Source organism: Pelophylax lessonae (genome assembly GCF_965119305.1).
Source record: "Pelophylax lessonae genome assembly, chromosome: 13".
In the NCBI taxonomy this organism is placed as follows: Eukaryota; Metazoa; Chordata; class Amphibia; order Anura; family Ranidae; genus Pelophylax; species Pelophylax lessonae.
In genome coordinates, this window is record NC_138780.1 from 114,643,831 (window position 1) to 114,661,932 (window position 18,102).

The 18,102-nt window shown below is 45.5% G+C and overlaps 1 protein-coding gene across 3 annotated transcripts in view; it reads left to right on the forward strand.

The window, feature by feature from the left end:
* The first annotated feature begins 3,096 nt into the window (after positions 1-3,096).
* The window catches only part of ACTN1 (actinin alpha 1), a 225,925-nt gene continuing 210,919 nt past the window's right edge, over positions 3,097-18,102 (forward strand). For all 3 annotated transcript variants that reach the window (XM_082275537.1, XM_082275538.1, XM_082275539.1), the window contains exon 1: positions 3,097-3,293. In XM_082275537.1, the coding sequence (XP_082131663.1) occupies positions 3,180-3,293 (114 nt within the window). In that variant the 5' untranslated portion in view covers positions 3,097-3,179. The remainder of the gene's footprint in view (positions 3,294-18,102) is intronic.

Consider the following 18,102-nt stretch of genomic DNA (forward strand, 5'->3'; position numbering starts at 1 on the left):
AGGGAACCATGAATGCCAACATGTACTGTGACATACTGAAGCAGAGCATGATCCCCTCCCTTCAGAGACTGGGCCCAAGGTCAGTATTCCAACATGATAACGACCCTAAACACACCTTAAAGATTACCACTGCCTTGCTAAAGAAGCTAAAGAAGCTGAGGGTAAAGGTGATGGACTGGCCAAGCATGTCTCCAGACCTAAACCCTATTGGGCAGCTGCAAGGCACCCTCAAACAGAAGGTGGAGGAGTGCAAGGTCTCTAACATCCACCAGCTCCGTGATGTCATCATGAATGAGTGGAAGAGTGGATAATAGGACTAATAGGCTGCACTGATAGGCACTGATGAGGCAGCACTGATGGGCACTGATATGATGCACTGATAGGCTGCACTAATGAGCACTGATAGACCGTGGTTGTGGTTTACAGATGACAGGGCGGGTCATAAACAGGAAAGGGTGTGGCCTTTACAGGAAGGGGTGGGTCCTATTTAAATTAGGGGCTGCCCAAGTTTAGTCAGGCCTAGGGCAGCCCAAAACCTAAATACACCACTGTTTATAATCCATCTCCAATCACGTGTTACTCATTTTTTTGACATCTTTAAAAATCTGTGCCTCCAGGGATAAGCCGGCACCATCTTAGATATTATTTTCCGGGTCTCCATTTCAGGTTTTTTCCACCCTTTCATGTATCCCTAGCTGTAATCTCACGCATGCGCGATCATTTTTTTAGCCAAGCTATGTTCTAGTTCTGATAACATTGACTGATGCTGCGGCTGATCCCCACTATAGAATGCCATCCTCTGCCCAGGTTTACACCCCATGTAACGTCACACGGTCACTTGGGGTGTAGCAGGAACTTGTAAATGAAACAGTAGTCTCGCGGTTTTTGAGCGCAGTGCCGCAGGGAGAGTAATTAACATACATGGCATACTTGTCAATGAACTGACGGCACACAGACCGTGCCATGATTTTGGGAAAGTGGTGCATGCGCCGATGACGTCATTAGAAAGAACGGTACAGATTACAAGACAACTGAGCAAGTAAGGAGACATCTAAATGCAGCAATCATTAGTGGTATTTATGCAGATTTAAATGTGATAACGTTGTGGGGGAGAGTTTACTACCAATTCAAGGTGGCATGATTTGGACAGGGATTGGATGTGGGACTGAAAGGACAGTTCAGAGTCCAGGGTCACCCCTAGCACCCTGGCATGTGGGGACGGACTTCTAGTTATGCCATTAATCTTGACAGAGAATTCAGGGGAAGGGGCAGAGTGGGAGGAAATATTATGAGCTCAGTTTTAGACAGATTGAGTTTGAGGAATGGTGTGACATCCAGGCTATGTCTGTTAGGAAATCAGTGATGCGTGAGGAGACTGATGGCGTGAGCTGAGGGGTAGAGAGATAGATTTGGGTGTCATCAGCGTAGAAATGGTAGTGAAAGCCACGGGAGACTATTAGCTGACCAGGCACGTGCAGAGGGGGGAGCGGAGTGTGCTTGAGCACCTTCCCCTTGATGCCCAAAGTGCCCTTTTTCCAAGGCAAAATTTCTGCAGCAGCGCCCATATACAGTATGGCTGTGGGCCGACAGTGCAACTGTGCATTCGCCATTCCTGAAGCCTGCCAGGCTCGGTAAAGCTTGTACATGCTCGGCAGAGCAGGCGCATGCGCCATGACGTAATTGTGCCATTTGGCACCATTTTTGAAAGTGAGGCACTTAGTTTTGGCGCAGTGACAGCTCTTTGTTGTCATATCAGCAGGTAAGACCACACCCCGGACCACTTCACAGCCTCTGACTACCCCCTGCACCATGTCCGCAGCCTCTGACCAGACCACCACCTGCACCATGTCCACAGCCTCTTACCACCCCCTGCACCATGTCCGCAGCCTCTGACCAGACCACCACCTGCACCATGTCCACAGCCTCTTACCACCCCCTGCACCATGTCCGCAGCCTCTGACCAGACCACCACCTGCACCATGTCCACAGCCTCTTACCACCCCCTGCACCATGTCCGCAGCCTCTGATCAGACCACCACCTGCACCATGTCCACAGCCTCTTACCACCCCCTGCACCATGTCCGCAGCCTCTGACCAGACAACCACCTGCACCATGTCCGCAGCCTCTGCCCAGACCACCCCCTGCACCATGCCCGCAGCCTCTGACCACTCCCTGCACCATTTCTTCAGCCTCTGACCACCCCCTGTACCATATCTGCAGCCTCTGGCCACCCCCTGCACCTTGTCCGGGACCTCTGACCAGGCCACCACCTGCACCATGTCCGTTGCCTCTGACCACCCCCTGCACCATGTTCGCAGCCTCTGACCACCCCTGCACCATGTCCATTGCCTCTGACCACCCCCTGCACCATGTCGATTGCCTCTGACCTGACCACCACCTGCACCATGTCCACAGCCTCTTAACAGACCACCACCTGCACCATGTCCGTTGCCTCTGACCAGACCACCACTTGCACCATGTCCACAGCCGCTGACTACCGCCTGCACCATGTTGGTTGCCTCTGACCACCCTGTGAACCATGTCCGCAGCCTCTGACCACCCCGTGCACCATGGGGGACCCCAAGTATTTTTCAAGCAAAAAAAAAAAAACCACAGATTTTTACATATATATAAAGAAGTGTCAGAACTGGCCCGGTAGGCAAGTGGTATCATTTCTTATTATGCATCATTTATGATTATTACATTATGTACATATCATTTATTATTACTGCTACATTACATCGTCTTATTGTTGGAAACTTTGTGTTCTCGTAGAAAAAATAAATAAAAAACTCTCCCTGATGCATTCATTGACATTTCCAGAGGCAGATCATGCCTGAGCCTCTAGCCGTATCTCTATGACATGTTGGGACTTGTAGTTCCACAAAGGTTGGCAGCCCCCACTACAGAGGATGACAGGGACCGCAGACACAAGTATGCCAACAATGCAGACCTTCGGTTGGGGGGGCGGAGCTCTGGAGGTGATTGATGGCCGCTGTCTCCAGTAGCGGAACTCCCAGCCCCAGGCGGGGGCAGCGACCAATCGTGTAGGTGGTAGAGGTGGTGTGGGCGTGGCTGGTCTCTCCTCTCCAGGCTGAGCTGTGACTCGGTTACATTGTAGCTGTGGCTGCGGGATCGGCTGTTGGTTGTATAGGGGAGAGATCGGAGAAGTAGAACGATGGATCACTATGAGGGGCAGCACACCAATGCAGCCGGAGACTACATGCAGCCGGAGGATGACTGGGACCGGGATCTTCTCCTCGATCCAGCCTGGGAGAAGCAGCAGAGGAAGGTGAGCCTGCCGGCCGGCCGGCCCGCCCTGACACACGCCGCTCCCTCTCCCCTCATTTATATACACATCATTACTATGTCTGCCCTCTATATTACAGCACAGCTCAGGAGAAGCAGCACTAAGAGCCAATCAGATGCTGATAGGAGGAGAGAGCAGAGAGATGAGCTCATCAGTCTGCTGCTTCTCCTTTCCTGTCCAATCACATGCCTGGGGGCGGGGCTCCCTGGATGGACAGCTATTGCATTTTGACCCATGGTCGAACAGTGGCTGCATCTGATTGGATGACTCTGATGTAAGGTTACCACCTTATCCCTTTATACCAGGACACACATTTATTACATTTATTAGTGCCTTATGTGCATTATATCAGCCCTAGAACCTGTGTAACTAATAGGTGTCCTGGATTTAAGAGATGAGGTGGCAACCCTACCCTGATGGGATGTTCCAATCTGATTGGATGCCGCCACCGTTCGGCTAACAGCTTTCCGCTACACTTTTTTATAAATTAAGGGACATCAGAGCCACCCACTGAGCGAATTTCAGTCATTTCATTGGCAACCATCCAAAATCTAAACAGTGACGACCAGGTAAAAGTCACTTCCCTGCAGCAGCAAATACTCCAGTCTGCTGCCCCGCCAGACAGAGATTTGCTGTGTAAATCTCAGGACTGGATGGACAGGAATAGAGCTTCTTTGGGAGGTATAACCGCTCCCTGATGTATATTTTATCTGTTTGCATGGAGTTCAGCTTTAACTACTGTGAGTGGATGTTGGATGATCGGGTCTAACACATTGCACGTCAGCATTGCTGGGGTTAATAAATCTAGGCATGCACAGATTTAGGGGATGGATGGATGGATGGATCAGTGTGGTCCTGCTTGTATTTACCGTGAGGAATCCTGCAGAGATCAGCGATTTTCCTACTGTAGAAGTCAACGAAAGAGTTAACAAATGTTTCCATGCTGCGTGTAGAGGGCAAGGAAACTGAAACAGCAGTCCACGCCTCAGCCAGACATGAGCTGTGCAGCACAGTGCTAGAACCCAGGTAGATCCATAGATCCTCTAAATCAATGTATCCTTACAGCTAGAACCCAGGTAGACCCATAGATCCTCTAAATCAATGAATCCTCACAGCTAGACCCATAGATCCTCTAAATCAATGTATCCTCCCAGCTAGAACCCAAGTAGATCCATAGATCCTCTAAATCAATGTATTCTTACAGCTAGAACCCAGGTAGATCCATAGATCCTCTAAATCAATGTATTCTTACAGCTAGAACCCAGGTAGATCCATAGATCATCTAAATCAATGTATCCTTACAGCTAGAACCCAGGTAGATCCATAGATCCTCTAAATCAATGTATCCTTACAGCTAGAACCCAGGTAGATCCATAGATCCTCTAAATCAATGTATAATCCCAGCTAGAACCCAGGTAGATCCATAGATCCTCTAAATCAATGTATCCTTACAGCTAGAACCCAGGTAGATCCATATATCCTCTAAATCAATGTATCCTTACAGCTAGAACCCAGGTAGACCCATAGATCCTCTAAATCAATGTATCCTCACAGCTAGACCCATAGATCCTCTAAATCAATGTATCCTCCCAGCTAGAACCCAAGTAGATCCATAGATCCTCTAAATCAATGTATTCTTACAGCTAGAACCCAGGTAGATCCATAGATCCTCTAAATCAATGTATTCTTACAGCTAGAACCCAGGTAGATCCATAGATCATCTAAATCAATGTATCCTTACAGCTAGAACCCAGGTAGATCCATAGATCCTCTAAATCAATGTATCCTTACAGCTAGAACCCAGGTAGATCCATAGATCCTCTAAATCAATGTATAATCCCAGCTAGAACCCAGGTAGATCCATAGATCCTCTAAATCAATGTATCCTTACAGCTAGAACCCAGGTAGATCCATAGATTTTCTAAATCAATGTCTCCTTACAGCTAGAACCCAGGTAGATTCTCTAAATCAATGTATACTCCCAGCTAGAATCCAGGTAGATCCATAGATTCTCTAAATCAATGTATCCTTACAGCTAGAACCCAGGTAGATCCATAGATCCTCTAAATCAATGTATAATCCCAGGTAGATCCATAGATCCTCTAAATCAATGTATCCTTACAGCTAGAACCCAGGTAGATCCATAGATTCTCTAAATCAATGTATAATCCCAGCTAGAACCCAGGCAGACCCATAGATCCTCTAAATCAATGTATCCTTACAGCTAGAACCCAGGCAGATCCATAGATCCTGTAAACCAATGAATCCTTCTAGCAGGAACGCAGGTAGATCTGTAGATCCTGTAAATCATTGTATCCACCCAGGTAGATCCATAGATCCTGTAAATCATTGTATCCTCCTAGCTAGAACCCAGGTAGATCCTGTAAATCTATGCATGCTCTCAGCTGGAAGTCAGGTAGCTCCATAGATCTTGTAAATCCTCTCAGCTGGAAGTTAGGTACATCCATGGATCCTGTAAATCAATGTATCTTCCCAGCTGGAACTCTGGTAGATCCATAGATCCTATAAATCATTGTATCCTCCCAGGTGGAACTCTGGTAGATCCATAGATCCTGTAAATGAGTGTATCCTCCCTAGTTGGAACACACCCCAGTTCTAGACTTTAGTGTGGCCCAGAGTTCCCTGGAGCAGTAACGCTAACCAGACTGAGTTTAGGTCACATCTAATCATTAGGGCTGATTTCAGAGACCTGGCCAACTGTCATAGTTGCTCTTTAATGAGCTGTTAGTGATTGCAGCAGTCTGGAGTGATTTTGGAAAATGAGGAAAATTGTTGTCCCCGGGGCCGGCTCTTAGAAGGCGAAGAATGATTGCAATTACTTCTCCCCACTACAGACTGCCTATAGAATACCGCAGCCCCACCGTAGCAGGATCACCTATAGAATTGCAGATATCCAGCAGGCCTGTTCTACACAGCAGCTGGTCTGCGGGTTGCCTGCCACTGATATCATTGACTTGATCCATTATTAAATAGTTGTGATGCTGAAGGATGTGTTCATGTGAGGCTTCCTGGTTATTGATAATGTCATATATTGTCAGATGTGGATGGCTGCAATGACGATGGACCATGCAGTGGTTCTCCTGGACTTTGTAGCACTGATTAGGGACTGCATTTTATTGGCATGAGATGGCTTTTCCAATCATTTGGGAGCAGTTGGATGAATAGTACTTGGGTGGACATGCATGGATCAGTCATAACTGATCACTGACAGGTTAAGGAGGAACTCCAGTCATTTGTTGGAGAAAAATCAAGTCAGCAGCTAAGAATACTGCAGCTGATGACATTTGATTAACATGTAGTGGGTGGTCATAAAGTTATGGCTGATCAGTGTAGGTCTTCTTCTTCCCCTTTTTTTTCATATATGTATATGAAGAAAACTACTGAGAGGGTGGCATTGCTAACCTCCTGCTGAAAATGCTAGTTGATGGGCTTCTGTACTTCCGAGATACTGTCCTGGAACAAGCATTCTGATAAAGTCATGATGAAGTCACAACTCCTGGTCTGTCTAAGGCCCCTTTCACACGGGGCCGACTCCGTTTAGATCAGCAGGTGATCTTTCCGTTGATCCCCTGCTGATCAGAACAGGGCAGGGGGGGGGGGGGATGGGGGTGGTGACAGGTCCATGTCCACTCAGTTTTTGCAGAGCAGACATGGACACAGCCCGCTCTGCTCTAAGGGCAGCCTGACTACCTACCAATCCACATAGATGGAGCTAGACAGATCCCATTCCAATTTTTCTAGCAGACGGGATTGGATTGGAGATAGGCGGAACACAAGTCAGTTTACACCTACCTGTTCATAGAGGTAAATGGAGAGTCCAAACATGGCCGCCTGAAAAACTGACAGGTGGACCTGATCGGGGCCTTAGTATTCCAAGTCAGACTTAGAAATGACTGAAGCGATTGGATCAGCGTTAGGCATCCTTGACCCCAGCAGCACAGGGAAGGTGGTACTTGACCTTGTTTTGCACACTGGTGTGCAGTCATGTTGGACTAGGAAGGGGTCATCCCCAAATTGTTCCCACAAAGTTGAGAGAATGAAATTGTCCAAAATGTTTTGGTTTGCTGAAGCCTTAAGAGTTCCTTTCACTGGAAATAAGGGGCCAAGCCCAACCCCTGAAAAACAACCAAAATGTTTTGGACCACAAATCAAGGTCAATAAAGACTTAGAGGAACTTGACTGACCTGCACAGAGTCCTGACCTCAACCCAATAGAACACCTTTGGAATGAATTAGAGCGGAGACTGTGAGGCCTTCTCGTCCTCATCAGTGCCTGACCTCACAAATGCATTTTTGGAAGAATGGTCAAACATTCCCATAGACACACTCCTAAACCTTGTCGACAACCTTCCTAGAGGAGTTGAAGCTGTTACAACTGCAAAGAGTGGGCCAACTCAATATTGAACCCTACGGACAAATCACTGCTAACTCCTCGGATTTTGGTTCATGTTTCTCATACTACAAGAGCTACATATCCGAATCCATGTACAGGAAGAAGCCATAGTAGTAGAGCATGCAGTAATATAAGGGTGTAGGTCTCCAGCAGAGATAACACAACTATTTATTGGCTATATATAGATAGTAGGATAGGCAGCAATCATTTTCATCTAATGTTAGAAATGTGAATATAACGTCCCAATCCCAGATATGCAGCAGGAAAATCAGAGGCTTGCTGTTATTTCTATAGTACAACAATAAAAGAGGTGTGGTATGTGACTTGTTGGCAGTGTCAGTATCTACAGCTATATAAAATCTATCCGTCATTGCTGTGTATGGACATTGCATCATACAACCTTTATCTCACAAGCATTTACATATCTTACTTTGAATTGGAAGACCATTCTTAAAGCTGAGCTTTACTCTCTCAATCAGTATTGGCTATTTTTAATCCTTATGCTGCTAGCATTAGTAAATGGATAAGAAGGTATATTTACTTGGTATAAACTTTTCTTTCTCTACATTTCTTCAGTTACGTCCTGGTTTCTGGCCTATGCAAATTATGTCATACATGTTCGGGAGAGGAGGAGGGGTTTTATCTAGGCATACACTCCTATCTGCATGCCTAAGCTAAGGGTAGGTGGAATATCAGGAAGTAAATGCTACTTGAATCACCTTCCCTTACTCAAAATGGCCACGTCCAGAAATGCTAGAGGGCGTTTTTTAACCACTTCTGGACCGGAAGGTTTTCCCCCTTTATGACCAGGCCATTTTTTGCAATTCAGCATTGCGTTACTCTAACTGACAATTTCGCGGACGTGCGACGCTGTACCCATATAAAATTGATGTCCTTTTTTTCCCACAAATACAGCTTTCTTTTGGTGGTATTTGATCATCTCTGCAAATTTTTATTTTTTGCGCTATAAACAAAAAAATGGCGACAATTCTGGCAAAAAAAACAATATTTTTCACTTTCTACTTTATAACATTCCCAATAAAAAAATATTAAATGTTTTCAACCTTTTAGGCCAATATGTATTCTGCTACATATTTTTGGTAAAAAAAATCCCAATAAGCGTATATTGATTGGTTTGTGCAAAAGTTATTGTGTCTACAAACTAGGGGAAATATTTGTCATTTTTATTTTTTGTTTTACTAGTAATGGCGGCGATCAGCGATTGATTTTTTTTTTTTTGCAAGACTGCGACATTGCAGTGGACAGATCGGACCCCTAACTGACATTTTCGACACTTTTGGGGGGACCAGTGACATTATTACAGTGCTAAAAATATGCACTGTTACTGTACTAATGACACTGGCAGGGAAGGGGTTAACACCAGGGGCGATCTAAGGGTTAAATGTGTCCCTAGGGGATGCTTTCTAACTGTGTGGGGGAGGGGCTTATGGAATGCATGGACCTGTGTTCCTTAATAGGAGGAACACAGGATCCCTGTGTTCATTGTCTGCCATGTTTACAGTGGCAGACCGTCATTCTGTCTCCACGGGGAGCGATTGTGGGTGCCCGGCGGCAATCGTGTCCGCCGGCCCCACAGATCAGCTTCCCCTGTGGCGAATGGGTGTGTGCGTGCACCCCAACTCGCAGTCCCACAAAGTGACGTACAGGTACGCCATTTCACGGGACAGAGCCGACCTGCCGCAGTATATGTACTGCTGGCGGTCGACAAGTGGGTAAAGTGATTTCACAACAAAATAAAGCAAGACATGGATGGATGGGAGAGTTTTTTCTTTTAATGTTAAAATCGAATGAAATGGCATTTTTGGTTTGTGGTGCTCAGATGCAGTGTAGTTCTGCTTTAAGGGCTCATTCAGATGGACAATCTGGGGTGGATAGACTGCGGTACTCAGAGGTTGCTAAACTCCACCGCTGCACACAGCAGCACCCATTCTTATGGGGGGCATACAAACTGGCCTATTAGCTGCGGCCAGAAACACCATCCCTTGATGCATACTGACTACCCTTGGGGATGCTTAGGCCTCGTTCACACGGCGTATGAATCTGTGGTCTATATGACAGCCATGGATGCACAGGTGTTTGCGCATCCCCGTGTAGGCAGTCCCATTGCTGTCAGTTGGGATGCAGGGACTGCACGGACAATGTGCAATCAGGGCTGTGCACAAATGTCACATTGGCAGCGGCTGTGTGGGTGCAGTGCCTGCGCCCCAATTTACAGCAGTGTTTCTGCCTGCGGGGGAAAACCTGTGTATCCCTGTGCGGGTAAACATGGCCGTCCCACAAGGCACAGATTCATATGCCCTGTGCAAACGAGGCCTTAGAATCCCTACTCTGGAAATTTCAGCCATGCCTGCCATCCATTTGTACAGGTGGCCTTGTTGTTTCTGCTTGCACACAATGTGGAAGGGGATATTTCTCTAATGGCAGGCATTTGAGTCTTCGCCTTTGGCCATCCATGTGAATGCAGCCTGATAGAAGCCTATAGTGAAGAAGACGACTGCCATTATGGATCTTTCCTGCAATGCTAATTGCCTGGCTTTCATACTGAATCTGGAATCACAGTACTTTATCAGTTACTGGCCCAGAAAAAGTTTTTAGAATTGTTTTATGAGACTGGGCAGTATATTGCATATGATTTTATTATAGACGCTTTGGCTTGTTCCTTTATGGCCCCATGTACCCTGGCTGGGCATTTAAGTACAAGTGGAGGGCACAGGCGCACCATCCAGTCCCACTGCCAGCAGCCTGTCAAACCCTGGGAAGCTGAAAGCTGCTGCACCTGGACTGTGCACCTAGCGGAACTACTCGTCACTGTGCATAGTAACGAATCAGCTTCTAGGTTTTATTGTCAAAGCTTAACCACTTCCCGCCTGCTGTATAGTAAAAGGATGACAGCGGGGTGGCATTCTCGTTCTAGGACAATGTCCTATGACGGCGCCCCAGACCCCGATCTCGGTAAAGAGCCAATGACACGGCTCTTTAATCATGAAATCAGCTGTGTTCATTCACAGCCAATCACATGTAAATGCGGAAGTGCCATTTATCGGCTCTCCTCGGCTCACCCTGACAGAGGGTGTGGCGAGGAGAGGCGATCAGTGACATCTCCTCGCAAGGGTGACCTGTACAGGTAATCAGGGCACTGATTATAGTACAACCCTAGCAGTGCCCATCATCTACACCAATCAGTGGCCGTCAGTGCTGCCAGTGAGTGCTGCCCATCAGTGCCACCTATCACAGCTTGTCAGTGGCGCCTACCAGTGCAGGGTATTGGTGCCTCCTGAAAAGGTGCTCAAAAGTGCCACATCATCAGTGCAGCCTATCAGTGCCGCTGTTCTGTCGAAAGCTCCAGCCTACTGGGAACTCCAACTACGTCGCTTCAGGTGACTCTATTTGGAGATTTCGAAAACTTGCTGTTTTCACATAACAGGCGGCAGCGTATAAACTCCGGTACACACTATGAGTGAACATTTTTAGTCCGCCCACTAGTAACCAACAACATGCCATTGCCTGCCTCTAAGACGGTCGACAACTAGCGGACAGACTAACATTGTCCACACATTATAGTGTGTACCGGAGCGTATAGGCTGCCAGTGTTCTATGAAAACACCAAGTGGTTGAAATCTCCAATTATTCCTGGGGTAGAGTCAACGGAAGTGAAGTGGTTGGAGTTTTTGGCAGAACACCATCTCATCAGAACACATCAGTGAAGGAGACAAATTACTTATTTACTAAATTTACTGACAGAGACCAAGTGAATTTTTTTTTTTTTTTCAAAATGTTCTGTCTTTTTTTAGCAAAAAAATAAAAAAACTTAGCAGTGAATTAATACCACCACAAGAAAGCTCTATTTGTGTAAAAGAAAAAAAAATGATAAAAATTGAATTTGGGTATAGTGTTGCATGACTGTGCAATTGTTATTCAAAGTGTAACAGCGCTGAAAGGTCTAAACTGGCCTGGACAGGAAGGGGGTGAAAGTGCCCTGTATTGAAGTAAAGTGGTTCTAAAGCCTCAAGGCTTTTTACCCTAATGCATTCTATGAATTAAGGTAAAAACCTTCTTTGCTGCAGGATCCCCCCATTCTTACCTGAGCCAGATCCGATCCAGCGACGTGCATGAGAGCAGTGGCTCCCGCTGCTGTCTCCCTCCTCACTGGGCAGATTGATAGCAGTGGGAGCCATTGACTCCCACCGCTGTCAATCAAATGAGGGAGTAGGGCAGAGATGTCTGGTCTGTGTCAATAGACAGAGACAGGGCAGCTCGGGAGCAGCTTCCATGGGGGCACTCGCCAAAGGAACGGCCTAAAGCGCTGGGGGCCACCCCAGAAAAGGAGGATTGGGGCTGCTCTGTGCATAACCATTGCACAGAGCAGGTAAGTAGACCATGTTTGTTATTTTAATAAAAAAAAAAAAAAAAGCCGAAGGTTTAATGTTACTTTTAATTGAACAAGCTAAAGTTAGAAGTTGATTGGTTACTATGTAAAGCTGGGCCAGATTCCGTGTGCACCACTTTTAGTAAATCTCCTCCAATGTAACGCTGGGTTCCGCAGTTCTTGGTTTTGCTCACTAATGTCTAAGGCTAGGTTCACACTGTTGTGGGTGCAGGACTGTAAGTAAATTGCGCTCATTCCCACACCTGAAGCAAATTGCGCTGTTTTACAGACACGTGGGCATCCCCACACATTGGAAAAAGCAGCGTGTTTTTGGGTGAATGAAACCACATGGTGCAAAAGCACTCTTACCTTGTGACTTGCTACAAAGTTAAAATGTTGCAGTCTGATCCCTGGGGTATGTGAGACTGAGAAATGCTTCCCCCTGCCTGGATCTGACTGATGGCATCATCTAAGTCTAGGCAAAGTCATTTGATTGGAGTATAAGAACTGTATTTTATTGAATTGGGCACAACTTTTTTTTTTTTTAATAAATTATACTGTTGCTGTATATTGTGACATGTCAGGAATTTATTCATCAGAACTGCTAAAGGGACAGGAAGGTCTACTTAAAAGTGGCAACAATTTGTGCAGTTAAATAATATTTGTGTGAAGGCCAGTTAAAGCAGAGTTCCACCCAAAAGTTGAACTTCGCTCATCTGCTCCCCCCCCCCCTCTGGTGCCTTTCAGGGGGGGGGGGTACCTGTTTTTGACAGGTACCCTTCCCACTTCCAGGAGACAGTGCCGCGGCACCGTCCCTCAGAAGTTCCATTCCCTTTCTCCTTCACCGCTGCCGAGCCAATGAGAATGCGCGGAGTGTGCTGCACATGCGCAGTAGGGAACCGGCTGTGAAGCCGAAAGGCCTCATTGCCAGCTTCCCTTGCAATGAATGGTGGGGGCAGCACCTGGCAGCCAATGCAAAAATCGGCTGGGGTGCTAACATCGCAGGCTCCCTGGACAGGTAAGTGTCTATATATTCAAAGTCAGCAGCTACAGTATTTGTAGAGGCTGACTTTAATTTTTTTTTTTCCCCACAGCTGGAACACCTCTTTAAACCATTCATGATCATCTTCCATTTATTGGAGAGCTTTACAAAGAACATTGAACCATTTATATTTCTCCATGGAGAAATTCAGCAGATAGTGTGAGACTCCATGGCCAGAGGATGAGCGCTAAGAACTCCAGCAGGGAGATCTGACTTCTGGAATTCCCAACAAAATGAAAATAGTGTCTACTTAAACACCCCAGAATCCTACAATATTAAAGAGTTAGAGGATCTACAGTCATTAAAAAAATACTGTAGCTGCCGACTTTTAATTACTACCAGCCTATGGATCTAGCGCTGTCTATACCTGGGACGGTTCTTCATAAGTCTTCAAGTCCCCGGCGCCAACATCTTGTCTATGGGAAGCTGGCTGAGACTTCCTGCTGTTTCACAGCCAGCGCTCCACTGCGCATGCATGAGACGCACTGTGCTTTCACAATGGTCCCGCAGTCAGGACTTGTGGGTGGAAGAGGGTACGTACTGGTCAGAAGAAGGTAGCTGCTAAAGAGGAAAAAAATAAATAAATAAATATATAATATGTATGTGTGTGTGGTGGAGGAGGATAAGCAGAACTTTTACGTTTTTTGGATGCATATGTATACTAGTACTTGTCTTGGTGATTTGTGGTTTTTATCTTTCCATAAACTCTTCTTCAAAAGAATTTCTATTGAAAACTCTGGGGAGGATATGATTCCTTTAATGGCTAGCCTGGTTGGATTCAGTTGCCTGGTTGGGTTCTTGCACCCTCTATAGGCTCCATTGAAAATCCTATCCTGCCATAGAGCCGGACTCTTCTCAGTTTGGTAATTTGGGTATTTTCACTTCTCATACTTAATTCCCTGTAATATAAGATGTATTCAGTCAGTAGAGGGACCACTCTTTATAATGATTACAGTCTTTATACTGGAAAAAGCTCCAGCCCTGTTAAAGCAGTTCATCTTTACTTAGAGTAACTCCACTTCTGTTGAGAAAAAAACATTGCCCACTGGGTGATCTTTGTACATTGCAGGGATTTTTAAAAATCTTTGTTGAAGATTCCTACATTTTTGTTATTCTGAAGGAATAGCGGTTTGTCTGTGTCCACAGTGAATCTGTATGGGAGTGATTTTCTAATTATCAATCAGCTGCTGCACCTGTAGGGCTCTAAGGAAATAGGCAGGGCCTGCATCCATAGACATGATTTCCCTTTTGGAAGTATCTCAACAAAAATGACATTTTGTTGCAGGGGATGCTAAAAATCTGACTTGTATCTTAATGCAGACTTCTGCTGACAGGGCTTCCATCTTTCTCCAGTCTTCATTCGCGGCCTCCGACTACATGAGTGGCTGGGGTCGCAATGCCCTTGGCTGTGGCACGGAGTTCTGCAAGTTTAGGAGATATTTACTGTAGCTACAGGTAAGCCTTATAGGGTTACCTGTAGGAACAAGTTAAAAAAAAAAAAAACTGAGTTTACTACCACTTTAATAACATTAAATTTCAATATGATTTGTGTTGCAATTGTGTATGCTAGAGCTGCACGATTATTCGTTAAAAAATCACGATCTCGATTCACCCCTCCCGTGATTTAAAACTGCATGTCCTCGATTCTTACAGAGCTGTTCTCTGCTCACTCACAGCTGTCAATAAAAAGCCTCCTGGCAAATGTTTATCAACATTGTTAAAGCTGCTAAGATAAGTATAAATACAATGTTTTACAATGTATCATTTCGTTCTTTTAGATCAAAGGAATGAACTTCCGTCTGTAAGTGAGGGCAGTTTAACCTCTTAAAGACTAAACCTTTTTCTGACAATTGCTGCTTACAAGTTAAAATCCGTATTTTTTTTTTTTATGAGAAAATTACTTAGAACCCCCAAACATTATTTTTTATTTATATATATATATATATATTTTAGCAGAGTCCCTAGAGAATAAAAAGGCCATCGTTGCAATCTTTTATGTCACACTGTATTCGCGCAGAAGTCTTTCAAATGCAGTTTTTTGGGGGGCAAAATACACTTTTAATGGATTTTAAAAAAAATTAACAAAGTTAGCCCAATTTTCTTTGCATAATGTAAAAGACGATGTTACACCGAGAAACGTGAGAGAATCGTGATCTTTATTCTAAGCAAGAAAATTGTGATTCTCATTTTAGCCATATATCGTGCAGCTCTAGTATATGCTATATTCTTCTCCCCCCCCCCCCCCCCCCACTAAAGTGGAGTTACCTTTTAACTTTCTGGGGGGGGGGGGTCTGTGCCTTTAACCCCCATCATCGCACTGCTCCCTTCCACTGTACATATGTATTTCACACTCCGGCCTCTTTCACATGGGCTGTTGACTCACGATGTGTGGTGAATGGAGTTGTCAGCAGTAGTAGGCGATCAGGAGAGGTCGTGGTGCAGTCTAAAGGAATTGAGTTTTCTTAAAATGACTTAACTGTGGGCCAATTGTGGCTTCTGCAAAGCCTGGCCAGCATGGAGTGATTGGCTCCGTTCCACATGTAAGCTAGGCCGTATTGTATGTGCTCAATGTACCATCCATCCTATATCCTATATCCATCCTATATACTATATCCATCCTATATCCTATATCCATCCTAGCTTCTATGCAGGAAGAGTCTTCTCACTCCCAATGTGACTTTTATAGCCAGGCTTTGCAGAAACGGACAGATACGTAATGTCAAGGCGGCTCACTTTCTTTACACTGCACCATGGCCTCGTGACTGTACTGCACATTTTATTATACCGGCTTTTACACTTTGAGCCCGTGCTCCATAAAGTCTGATGTAATTCTCTGCCCAGGAAGTGCAGCGTACAGCCGCTGTTCTAGGCCAAAAAACTCCCAACTTGCCGAGAGCTAGGACGACGTTCCTTCCGATGAGTGTACACCAGGAATGATTGGAGATTTCGACCACCTGGTGTTTTCACAGAACACTGGCAGCCCTTACACTCCTGTACATGCTATAATGAGTGGACAATAAATAAACAAATGTGCAGCGCTAATAATGATAAATATGTATAGGCAAATAATACATAAGAGTCCAACAAACATATTTATAATGAGTGGACATTTGTTAGTCCGCCCACCAGTGGCGGCTGGTGCTCAGTAATTCGGGGGGGGGGGGGAATACCACCCACCACCCCTCTTCCCCTGACTGACGGAAGGCAGGCAAAACGCACCATATCCCCTCCCCCCCCCCCCCCCCGAACGGCTCAGCCGGCCTGCCTCCTTACCTCCTCCGGTCTGAGCTGGGGAGTGCTGGATGGCTGAGCTGCTGTGCTTCTCCTCCATCTGTGTGTCTCCTCCCTCTTCCTGGCCAGTGGCCAATAATATCGCTTCTCCGTTTGGCCAATCGGGAAAGGGGTCTCTTAACCCTCTTCCTGATTGGCTGAGAGGAGAATCAGTGTCCCAAGCCCACCCTATTTTTAAGCCTATTAGAGCCTCTGGCTCTAATCACATGCTTAAAAAAAAAAAAAAAATCCCCTATTGGAATCCGTAGATGAAGGGGCCGGATGCCGCCCACTAGTTGTCGCAGCCTTGGAGGCGCCATGTTTTTGGTTACTTTGGTAACCAAAAACATGGCCGCTATAATTCGTTTTTGGTAACCACTGTTTTAGGCCAAAAAAACTCCAACTTGCCGAGAACTCCAACGACGTTCCTTCCGGTGAGTGTACACCAGGATTTTGACCGCTTGGTGTTTTCACAGAACCAGCATTTACACTCCTGTACATGCTATAATGAGTGGACATTGTTAGTCCGCCCACCAGTGGCAGCTGGTGCTCGGTAATTTGGGGGGGGGGGGGGGTGGGTTGGCAATCCAATGCACCCCCCTTCCCCTGACAGACGGAAGGATGGTCGGACGGTCGGCAAGCAGGCAGGCAAAACACACGGGACGATTTTGGTAACCAAAAACTCATTATAGCATATACAAGAGTGTATACGCTGCCATTTGTGAAAACTCCCAAGTTGTCCAAATCTCTAAATATTCATGATGTACACTCACCGGAAGTGTCGTGATTGGAGTTCTTGGCAAGTTGGGAGTTTTCGGCAGAACACCGCCCATAGACATGAATGGCTGCATGTTGCTGTATTTGCTTACTCGTTGGTACTTCTTGGAATATGCCTGTACGCTATACAAGTGTTTATATAGGCCTTCATGTCTATGGGGAATACCTGGGCAGGGGAAATATGGCAGAATTTGCATTGCATGGGCTCAGGGTGTCTCTAAGCTCTAAGGGCTCATGCACACAGGGCGCTTTTACAGCTGCTGTTAGGGGCGTCTGACCTTTTTTTTTTTTTTTTTTTAACTTCCTCTAAATGCCCCTCCATGTTATCCTATGTGTCCATGCACACATCAACTTTCATAGGTGTTTAGGGGCAGTAAAATAAATATATAAATAAATAAAAAGATGACAGCCTGTGTGTCCAGGAGCAGAGGCTGTTGAGCTGGAAAAACGCAAAATTGCAAGAAAAACGCTGCTAAATGCTGTAACAATTTGTTTTGGCATTTTTCAACATTTTTTGCATTATAGGGAGTGTTTTCACTGTAAAAATGCTAACGCCAAAAAACGCGCATAAACGCTAATCAAAAACGTGGCTAAAAGCACGTTTTTAACACATGCTTTTTTCCTGCAAGCAGCACTGGCTTTTTTTTTTTAAATGTCCTGTGTGCATGAGGCCTTAAGGGGAATTGCCCTTTAATTTGGGACCGTAATTGTTAAATCCTATAAAACATATATGCGAGTACCACTATCACCTTAACTTGGGAACATAATCAGTTATTATAGATATAAATTAGTATGTTGTTAGGAAGGTCTTGAATAATCGCAGAATTATATTGAATAATCGCAGCATTGTATTGAAGTTACTAAATTGCCTTTGAAGTTAATGAAAAGTGTTGCAATATTGA